The sequence below is a fragment of the Ilyonectria robusta genome (assembly GCF_021365365.1).
Source record: "Ilyonectria robusta strain PMI_751 chromosome Unknown BGZ61scaffold_79, whole genome shotgun sequence".
In the NCBI taxonomy this organism is placed as follows: domain Eukaryota; kingdom Fungi; phylum Ascomycota; class Sordariomycetes; order Hypocreales; family Nectriaceae; genus Ilyonectria; species Ilyonectria robusta.
The window spans coordinates 60,698-72,225 of record NW_025764513.1 but is presented as its reverse complement, the minus strand read 5'-3'; the positions used below and the strand labels follow the sequence as shown (position 1 = coordinate 72,225).

Below are 11,528 nucleotides of genomic sequence, written 5' to 3'. Positions count from 1 at the left end.
AATATTATAGGCTGGGGCCTGGCTTGGGGTTCTGGCTGTGCCGGAACCTACTAATTGATATTATCTAGGCAACTATATAGTATATTAGCGGTAAGGAAGTAGCTTTCTTCTTTTTTTTCTTTTTTTTCTTTTTAGCTTTAGATAGATAATTCTACGGTAATAGCCTGTTAAATAAACTCCTGTCCAGCTCTTTATAATATTGACATTTTCACCTTAAATTGCAATTTTAAAATAATTCTAAAGAATTCAAGCTAAGCTTAAAATAGCTAATATTTTCAGAAAAGATTCACTATATAATAATATATATATAAGAATTTTCTAGATCTTTAGAAAAAGTTCCTTATATAGTTATTAAGAAAAATCTTATTAGTACTGTGTATTTGGGTTTTTAACTATATAGGAAATTAATTAAAAGTATATAAAAAATCTTATAATATAAACTTCTATACTAAGCTTAAATTAATTTTCCTTGAATTTTATAAGTTAAATAGCTAATTCTTAATAAAATAAATATTGCTATTTTTAGTTACACAGTATAGTGCGCTGTATACTTATTGATGGATCTGTTACGGACTATTCGATCAAATGGATAGGGATCAATGCAGTGATAATAATGTTGATGATATTGATGATTCGTCCATCTCGTCATCCGGATCCGCCGGAAGAGGGGTTTTCATACCCCCCCTTCTGACTAAGGTCAGGATATCAATCTATCCGAGGTTTCGTTATACAGGGTTATTATTCAACACTTATCATATACGTTATCAAATGGGTTATATTGCAATATACTACTTTATTACCATATTATTAGCAACACTGGACGTTGACCTTCGGCTCCCCTGAGTGAGGGCCGTAAACTTGCCCTGATTCGAAGATTTGTCGTCGCTGGGTGCTGCAGGATATTAGCTCTCGTCTTGCCCGGCATGTGGCAGGACCTGGCGTTGCGTTGGCGGGATTGGGTTTGGAGCGCAAACGCGACGCGCGCTCTCTCTTGCCTTGTGGCGAAACGTTTGGGAGAGGTCGATGAAGGTGATTGTAAGAAGAAAGAATCTTACCTGGAGGCATCCTGAGAGCCTATGAACTACGCGACTTTGGAATATTGCGGTGCCTCCCCAGGTAAACTCCCAGTGCGTCGGTTTGTTGTTTCTAAAAGGACAGGTGATTCACGCAAGGCGGTAAGCCACAAGCATGAGAGAGCACCTTTCCAGATCTGGGCAAGGCGGGGCATAGTGTGGCCCAGTCTCGGTTAACCCAGCCACATCCCGAAGGTTAGGGTTGATGTTCAGATCTCCCTTGGCCAATAAATCATTTTGATTTTTCAAGCTTAATGCTCTCAAGTAAGGATTCAAGCCTCGTATTTTACCAAAATACACACTTCTCATCCGTTCGCCAATCCTTGTGTCCTTGTAGTTTTAGTACATTACATCCTTTTTAACCGTGCACGTTCATTGGGTTCCGGGTACGTCGTTTCCGGAGCAACGTAGCGAACCGCAAAAACCCCGCCCCAATACCGCCATCAACAAAGGTTATCTACGATGCTTCGCGAACCTTTTGATGAGCCACGACTTATCTTCGGCTGCACGGCTGCACGAATGCCCACAAGCCAGGGTTTATCGACTTTGTCCATCCCGGCTACGATGGCGGCGGCGGCGATAACAAAATGTCGCATATCACCACCAGGTTCCACTGTGCTTTAGCGAGCCATGCGACCGGATGTGAAACGGGCCCCTATCTTGGGGTCGTGTATCCGGTTTCATATCCAGCTTGTCGCATCAAGAACTCCAATCATAACGACATGAGCTTAAATAGCTGTGCCCGAACCCATAGCTGCTGAATTTCGTTTGTTCTTTAGATAATTCTCATCAATTGACTGGTGCCATCTCTGATCCCTGTGGAGCCAATTGTCTGACATTTTGTTGTTTTAAGTGATTGCAATAGATGGCATAAGCTACGGGATCGGCTCGATATTAAATTGGAAGAGAAATTACTAGATGGTGACCGAGTTCATTCCTCGTCTTTATGGCCGATAAAGATCTCCTCGAATAGATAAAAATCATTTTCTTGATGAAATATAACTCAGCAAACCTTTTTCTATCATCTGATGTACTTTTTACTCTGTGCATCGTTGTAGTGGAGGTTTGGTGCGTCAAAATGTCTTTTCTAGCCCGGACCCCGAAGCTCATGATAGATCGTCCACTTACCGGAGTGGGCTCTGATCGTTTGCATGGATTACAAGACTGCCGTGTTAGCAGAAGAAATATGCAGTCACTTGGGCAACCGGATACATCGACGGTGCCTTATAAAGGAGAAGCGTCGTGAGATAAAGTCTCAGGTATTTTGTGTTCCGGGCATCTTGAAGTACCAAGAGGACTTGAAAAGCTTCAGACTCCCAGGTCCCAATACTGCAGTGATTCCGTTCATCGAGCCTCCGAAGAAGGATGGACTTGCGTGCCAAAAATACTTGTATGTAACACGACAATTACATCAAATGCAGGGACATTGTCAGAAGGAGCATGGCTGGGTAAATAGCCGTAAGCGCGGTCGACAAACTAGGGCGGCAGAGAAACAGGAGTATCATGTAATGTGGAAGACTGGGGTGTGGTGCCAACGGTTTTTCCTTTCACGCTTGGGAGGCAGCTGGTTCCAGGTATGTTAAGAAAGTAGTACCGTAGAAACTCAGTTATCTCGCCCAAGTAGCGGCCCCCATAAAAACATGGGGCGACAAATGAGATCAGCTGCTTTTGGACACTTCTGCGAATTTTTGCGGTTAACAGTGGAAATATGGAGACAAAGTGGAGGCGCTACTTGGGAGAGTTAACTGAGTTGTTACGGTACTAGGAAATAAAGAGAAAAAAAAGAAGTAAAGGTCTTTAGTCTTTAGTTACTAGCGATCTTAACTCCACCGGGAGACTTATCAGACCAATTGAGCACGAAGCTTAGGTCATCTAAATCTAATACTAATACCCCATCCATTCCGTTCCTCTTAATGAGTTTAATAAATATTTCCTCCCCAAGCTAGCCCTGGGTCGCATTCACCAGCATTGGGATCGGCTGTATATTCCCAGTGCCCTCCAGATTCGAAAGACCACCATGGATAATGATCCCCATCAAGTACATGTATCCCTCCATACTCCCATAATGCTGCCCCCTTGAGGCCAGCTTTGCATCTCTCGCTGTCTGGTGTGATACCGCCTTCCAGATATCTATTGACAGCAAGGGTCATAGAGTTAGAGTATGCTGTAAAGCATACCTTCCAATCTTTGAAGGTAGATGGGATTTTGTTGTCTCGGATCATCCCATCACAGAAATCGTTGATTGCAGCGTGAACTGCGGGGATCGGGTCACCGTTCTTCAATACAGAAAAAGGAATATCCTTCTTGTTGCTAAAACAGCCTACCTCTAGAACAGCATTCACGCAGACTGCTAAGGTAAAAAAGGTAGGAAGAGTAATCATGGCAGCGATAGAGCGTCTTGTGCGGATTCGGATGCGTAGTTGCGATGTCTTGATTATTGTTGCGGGCGTCGGCATTCGGCGTCGAGACGTCACTTTCGGTTGGACAGGCGGCTTCGCTCAGGGCCTCGACCGACGAGGTCGAATTCATAATTCCGCAGTTGCTGCTCGTACTTGGGGCTGCGAAGGAATTTTGGCACTGAATCCTGCTGTGCGTCAGCGCCCGTCGGCCTCGCCGAAGTTGGGGGGGTTAGCAAAGCTTACACTAGCCATGAGCCTGAGGACGGCGTTTTGGGCGTCCTCGAAGAGGGACGTCACCTCCTGGAGGGTGTCGATCATGGCGACGTCCTGGCCGACGGCCTTGGTCATCCGAGTGGTAAAGTTGTTGCGGAGCTGGTGGTCGATGTTGAGCTCGCATGGGGATCCGGGGCACAGGAAGGTGTTGTAGATTCCGTACGCCTGCGCCATGGTCTCCTTGACCCTGTCCATTGAGGTGATGTTGGGGCTCTTTTGGGCTGCGCGAGTGACGGCCTTGCAGTTGCGGACAAACTCGTCGACGTCTTGGTAGAAGGACAGGTTCTCTTCGCAGTGCGTGTCACGCAGGTTCTCCCGGAAGAGAAGACGAAGCGCAGGATCGTTGAGGATCTTGTCGAGCTGGGGGTTGGAGTTCCTGGTGATGCCGTTTCGCTGAGAAGCCGCACCACTCTCGCCCTCTGATGCTCGTCCCCTCGAGCCAGAACCGTTGATAAGATCCTTGCCTTGCTGGGAGATGCGATAGATAGCATACTTTGTGGGCTGGAACACATTGCAGCCTGGGTTCTGGGTCATGTAGGCTGGGTCCTGAGCAACAGGCTCTATCAGATCGAACTCGACAAAGAGGGTGGCAACCTCGACGGTTTCTCGCTTGTCAACGATGGTGGAGCAGTCCATCAACCAGTCGGTGGTGGCCTTGCCAGTGAAGGTGTCTCGATACGTCTTGCCGTTGACCTTGCGCTCGGCTGCCATCTTGACGCCCGTGAGACCATCCTTGTAATCGTGTAATGGGTCCGAATCGGCTGCATTGATGGTCGCCTTGATGTTCCGGCCGTCGGCACCCACGAAGCGGCGGAAAATGACCTCGATGGTGCCTTCGTGGTGCAGGAGCTTGTCGCTCTGTGGGTCCCTCTCTAGCCGGACGAGTTGAGTTGAGCCCAGGTTGGCCAGTTTCGAAACCTGCTTCTGCTGGATACCATTCCTCGAGCAGAACCTGTCCAGCACGGCGATTCCCTTAGACGTCAGCTGCCAGACCGATCCCTTCATGTTGTATACCTGCTGGTACTTGCCGTCGGCCGATTCAATGAAACGGGCCTCGACGAAGCGTTGGCAGATAGACCGGGCCATATTCTTGGTCATAGAGAAGGTCGTGGTTGTGACGGTGGTGACGGTGCGGGACGGGCCTTTGGGATCTGGTATGTGGTTCGACTGGGAGAACTTGAGAGATCCGAGGTTGATGATGGCATCCTCGGAGAGGAACGTGTACTCGACCTTGGTCAATCGGACGCGGTGGGCTGAGAGCGGCAAGAGACTGACGACGAGGGTGGAGAAGAGATCCTTGAAGTCCTATTGTACAACCAAAGTCAGCCAATGCTCTGGTGAGAAGGGGTTCGGGAGGCGGCGTTTTAGAAGGGGGTATCGCATGCCCCGCACGGAACGCTGCACATTGGCGCACGAAAAAAGAGTCAGGCAGGTGTAAGCAGTAGAACCATCGCGCACATACCCTCGTGAACGGCCGGTCGTCATCCGTCATGCGCAGCAAGCGCGAGGATGTTTGGTGCATCTTGTTTGCCGTGAGGGGAGACTTGATGGGAGGCGGTTGGTCTGTAGCCGTGTAAGGCTGGGACGGCGCGTGGTTTGCCGGAACGGCCTGGGTAGCGAGGGTGCTGTCCAGGTTGGCGTTAGACAATAAAGACTGGCTCGAGGCACTTTTAAGCTGGTGGTTCTTGTCTGGGCTGGAGGGCTCCGAGGTGGGCGTCGGGCTGGGGAGGAGGGAGAGCCTCGAGAGGGTACCGTTGGACTGCCAGGGGCGGATCCCGGGCTCCAAGGTGGTGACGATGGCGCTCTGGGTCCTGTCCAAGGCGGCCACAGCCAAGGCGAGGATGCCGCTCGACGAACGCTGGTTGAGTCTCGAAACGGAGCCGGTATGGCGGTGGGTGTAGACGTGGGCTTGGGCGGGAGGAGCCGGAGCAGTGGTAACAGCAGCGGCGGCGGCAGTACCAGCAGCGGCGGTGACAGCGCCTGGGTGAGACTGTTCCGACAGTGAGGAGCGGGAATGAGTGGAGGGCTGCTCGAGGGTGGCAGAGGGAGAGGCAGTCTGGTACTCGACCTGTGATGTCCGCTGTATCTTCTGATTCTGATCCTGGGGTCGGCAATAGCTATCTCATCCACTGATGGCTTGCCCTTGCCATAGAATACCCCTCAGATAGAGCGTCGTTCCTTGGAGTCGTACTTGCGCTCCTCCTCGTTTTCCAAGTCGTCTGTTTCCTCATCTTGTGCATCAATGCCGCTTAGTTTTCCCGTTTTATGCTCATGCATCAACAAAGAAACCTCACAGTTAATGCGCTAACTACGCGCTACCTGAGTAATGTCACTGCGATTCCCACCCCGATTCTGACCGTAAATCGCACCAACGCGCTACCTGAGTAATGATATTGATATCTCCAGCCACACTATCAGTCATGAGGAAGTAATATCTAGGCAGTCGCGGACTACTCCAGCCAGCCAATGCCAAGCCCTAGCACCATTAGTAAGATCAATACAATCCAACGTGATCTCTCGAAGCGTCTTCTGGTGCTGAAGAAGGAAAAATGCCAGATCCATCCTAGTACGGTCAAGTAAACCGAGCGTTAATGTCTGCAATCTCGGGATATGCAGTACCTTACAGAGCTTCGAAAACCGGCCGCAGCTATCACGGTCCTCGAATTCAAACCTAAGATGGGACAGTTCTGACAGTAGTTTGGTAAATTCGACTAGATCAGAATCCCATCTTAAGGAATCCGCTCGGGTTTTGGGAAGCTCTGGGCTGAGGATGAGGTATAGATGGCGAAGGTGGATCAGGGGGGGTTATGCTAAGACAGAGGCTGGCCAGAGGAGCAAATTCGGACTTATGCAGCTGGCGTTTTCCATGTTGCCCCCAATACTAATGTCCAGCACCTCAACCGGGAGATTGCTCATTGCTGCTGCCATAAGAACAACCTGTATGATATGGTGAATGAACTTGACACTCTTTGGTGATTTGAACGTAAGAGTCCTTTGTGGTAAGATGCCGATGTCTCTTTTTTGTCGATTTAAACCTAAGGCCGCATAACATCGGTAATATTGGTCCTCTTGCAGTTGACCAGGCGCGACATAGCTTGTGATAGGCATGCAATATCATGCCCGGTACGGATCAGTTGCTCTTGGTCCTCCAAGTACTTGCGATATGCCTTTTCATCAAGCCGACTAAGGCGATCACTACCTGGTATGTCGCTGTCTTCGACAGCTACGCCCTCGTCAAGTAAGCCCCTCTTTCTGAACTCCTCGATTGGGTTGACAGCAGGCTCTATGAGCCGAAGTTCATGGAGAGGAAGGAGATGGTCGACGCAGATTTCCAGCGTATCGATATACGGACTGAGAATGCGATGCTCTGATATCCCGGTGAGCGTTTCTAGGCTTTGTCGTTCAACCATGACATAGCGGGTCTTGGAAAAAATCTGGGCGAAGAGAGCGGTCGTCCAGGCATTGGTTTCCTTGCATACTTTGTCGGAATCGGAGTAAATCCTCTTTCGGAAGCTCTGCAGCTATTAGAGCTCTGATCTCGTTGGAGAGATGAAAAATAGTGGTCATGGTGGAAGTGTGGTTGCGTATGGCTAAAGAACCGTTGGGCTCAGAAGCGGGGTTAGATTTGGCTTCCAACATCACAGTCGAGGCATTCATGAATCTAAGAGTGGGGATGCCATCCGTGCTTCTTCTTTAACTCCATTGGTCAGTTGCTCCTCCATCGAACAGGGGATGTAACGGTATTTCATAAGCAAGCTCTTTGCGCACAGGCCGTCCTTCGATCGCTGAACCACGATTTTACATCAACCTCGGATAAAACACTGACATGAAGATTTAAGAACACATATTTATGTGATGGATTTACTATGACTGCTGCTATATCTCCCTACCTTTTATGTGTCTTTTTGTGGTGGATTTAGGGTAATTTCAATCTTACTATTTAGCTGCGGGTCCATGTGGCAGGCACTGGTGGTGGTGCCTTCACACTGCTCGTGCCTTCAGCTATCGTTGGAATGTTGGGCAAGACGAGCTGATTGGTCAATACGGACGGAAGTTTCCGTGAAAAGCAATGGCTCGTGACGACTATTACAGGCCAACCCCGAGTCGTGCCCCGTCTCCGCCGGAAAGTCCTGAATTCTTGGTCTAAAAGCTGACGTCCTGGTGCCATACCCCTGTAATAGAGCGAAAACTGGACTGTTTGGTAGCCGTGGTTTACTTTTTCGTCAACCCCAGCACGAAGTACGTATCCCCGGGGCAAAAGCTCCGTCAAAAGTCACCACGCATCTGCGTTCCTGCAACTCAGCGCCGGCGTGTTTTATGAGGCGTTGGTCTAGGGAGTAAAGCGGCACAGGCATGCTCGCCATGTATCCTTGCGGCCTAGATGCTACTGTACCCTCAAGCAGTGTGGGGATTTTGTCGCCGTGCTCTGAGATTTTGGGCTAGGAAGCTCCAGTTTGGACGATATGGCCCAAAACAGCGGGATGGGAACGATGACGTCACTCAGCTTTTTGGCAGGTGGCAGATGCCCCGAGCGACGATCATTGCTTATTACAGCTTCCACGATGCTGAGTGGCGTCGTACAGCTAGGCTCTCTGTGGAAGAGAACCGGAGCTGCGGCCAAGATTCTGATTGGGAATAGAGCCACCCCACTTTTTGATGATCTGACACTGGCTTGGTGTAGGGATCGCGGTCCAGAACGCTGTCTAGAACTCGGTCTAGAACTCGGTCACAGCCTCTGCTTCAGCTCGTTCAGAGACGGTGGACGAGCGCATTCAAACAGTGTTGCTAATAATATAAACAATACGTATATTGGCAATATGGAACCCTCGCAATATTATTGTATTGTCAAGTGGTGCGTATTGTATTACGCAATATGATATTAATCCATATTGTATTGTATTGCCAAGAACCCAATATATTGGCAGTGTAACAATATACCCCATATATTCCACGTGACCTTTATCATTCGACTGCTGCGGCTGAACTATCGTCACCCTGAAAATCTCGTATCCCAAACCACGACTTCAAGCACTCCAATGCTTTAATTATATCACTCCCAAGTCGATTTCGACGATCTGTAATGGTTATCTTTGCCCCAGAGAAGAGTCATTCAGGCTCAGCAGACATTGCAGGAATTGACAGTATATCCACAGCTATTTTGCTCAGGTTGGGGTAGTTTTTTTACTATATCTCCTCTAGCTACTATATAAGAGCGCTTATAAACCCATAAACCCGCTTAGATTTATAATAATACTCATACTCGTCTATAATAAGTGCTAGTTATAGATATTTATTTCTCCAATTTAAAAACTCGTTTGTAGTTGTTAACGGGACCTTAGATAGAGGAAGATACAGTTCTACAGGTTTATATTTATCCCACAGTATCTCTATTAACTTCTTTAACAACTCAGCCCACTCCTTCTTCCAGTTCTTATATATATAGTGCTATTTATGCAAAGGGTGAAGCATAATTGCAGTAATATAGGCAGGCGATTTATCAGTAAGGTAATAGTACTTGTCCATTTTCGCCTAACTCGAGTTATATATTAATACTATAATCCAGTTGTCTATATATACCTCTTTCCCTGCTTTAAATTATACCAATATAAAGTCTATAGCTAAAAGGATATTATTAAGGGTTGTAAATAATAACTTAAGAGCCTTGGTAGTTATTTTGAGCTTCTTTAAAAAGGACTTAATCTTTTCGAGGATAATCTAGTCCTCTGAAGAGAGCTCGTCTCCAGCGCAATCTGCTTCCACCTATTTGTTGAAGTAGTCGTCGATTGCGTCTCTAAGATGCAAGGCTGCTCGTAGCATGATATACCACGAACTCCACCTCGTGTTGTTATCTCGCGCAAGCTTGCGGTTATAGCTAATAGCCATAAACTTCTGGAAACGCTGAACACTTCGTTAGATGAAAACGACGAAGTTATAAAGCTTGCTAAGAGGCCCCTTTTGCCGCCACGCCTCGATCTCCTTTAGTATTACATTATATATACCAGGATCGTCGTGTTCGAGCTTCTTATTGTCGGTAACGAAGAGGAAAGCTTTGGCGGCGAGGTTGATGATGTGACCTTGGCAGCGAAGTCGGTGAGATTTGGGGTTGTATTAAATGTCAAATCGGCGTAGAAGGCCTGTGAATGTTAGGGCAAATTAGAGGAAACAGTGCGTCGTACTAACCAAGAGAAAGATATCTCATCATTGTATCGTTATTGCCTGCATTATCCATCACGAAATATCCAAGTTTTAAAGCAAAACCCCAATCATCAACTACTTCCAAAATTGCCGCTACAAGGTGAGAACCATCGTGCTCACTGTCGATATCTTCAGGGTTCAAAGCCACTACACTCCACTACACATTCGAGGATATGGAATTAATGTAGATGATGACTAAGATCACGGCGGTGGAATAGATAGATATAGATCCATTATAAATATAAATCCACAATATGGAAAAGATTTCCACATAACGAGCAAGAAACTTACTTCCTTGCATAACTTAACCCCTAGTATATCGCTATCATTCCCTTAAAGATTCTTTCAGTATCTAATCCAACTGCCCAATCAATCCTACACATTACCAACTACATAAAGTCTAGTATATACTAATAGTTAAAGCATTTAGCTAATTCCTAAGCCTTATAACTATCTACCCAGCTACTAAAAATAACCTTTTATACTCTACTAACATAGAGGCTACAGTTAGTAAATCCAGGACTATCCTATTCAATTTAGAGTACTTAAGCCGCTTAGTATACTAATATTTATATAGGTTAGTAATAAAAATATTAGAATTATCAATATTATATTACTATTAATTATACTTATTGAAATCTAACCCTCTATATAATAATAAAAGAGATACCCCGGCAGACTTATCAATAGCCTAATTCTAAAAAATTAGCCCTTATTTGCTATTACGCCAGGCTGTAAACTTATTCCTTAAGGATTTAAGATATTTACTTATAGATAAATTAGAATCTTAATCTTCAGAAAATAAGTCCTTATATTCGCATTCCCACAGATCCTGAATAATCGCTTTGGCTTTGATAATCCACGTCCGCTGCTTAGCATCATCACCCCACAGATCGTCGAATAATATCCAGCGGTAAGCAGGATGGAGAGCCGCCGCGCCGTAGATTACAGGACTGTTGTTGAGATATTGATAATACTCATCGAGCTTTATCCAGCCTAGGTTAATATTAACGGCGAGATGCCTAAAGTCAGGGAGGCCAACGGCAATCTTTTTGGCGGATTCGAGGGACTCGAGAAGATATTCGTATGCATGAAGAAGATCCCAGCTTGTACCTTCGAGTCGTGACTCGGTTAGCCATACCAATTACAGACTGACTCCATCCAGCCAGGACTTACCGGATAATGGAAGCTCAATTTCATCTTCTTGATCTTGCTTTTGGTGTTTCCCCTGTCCATCGCCCTCCAAGGCTTTGACTACTAGCTGAAAGTCTAGTAGGATATCGCGGAGCGCCTGGAGCACACGCCAGTCGCTGCTTGAAATCCGGTTCTCTTCCTTCAAAAAGAACGGCATCCTGGCCCCCTTCCCAACGGAGCCACTTTTCGTAAGATTCGCTTTGTTCTACTCACTTAACGCTCGCTGGATAAAAGGGTCGTAAAACGGCTGCAAAACAAGAGCCCGGTCGATCATGGCTAGCTGGGAAAGCCAACGGGTAGCGTTATCTAATACAACGCCAACAGGATTATAGCTTTGGGCTGCTGGATCGTCGGATAGTTGGGATTCGACTAGCTGGACTTTTTTAAGGACGTC

At 46.9% G+C, this 11,528-nt stretch overlaps 1 protein-coding gene across 1 annotated transcript; it reads right to left on the bottom strand.

Moving 5' to 3' along the window:
• Positions 1–6,780: 6,780 nt before the first annotated feature.
• On the bottom strand, positions 6,781–7,362 carry BGZ61DRAFT_524497 (uncharacterized protein; the record flags this gene model as incomplete). The annotated part of the gene is made up of 2 exons (XM_046252651.1): positions 7,225–7,362; positions 6,781–7,133 (listed from the first exon to the last, which is right to left on the bottom strand). The coding sequence occupies exons 1-2, from the start codon at positions 7,310–7,312 to the stop codon at positions 6,781–6,783; spliced, it is 441 nt and encodes a 146-aa protein (XP_046093762.1). The 5' UTR covers positions 7,313–7,362.
• Between the last annotated feature and the right edge of the window lie 4,166 nt (positions 7,363–11,528).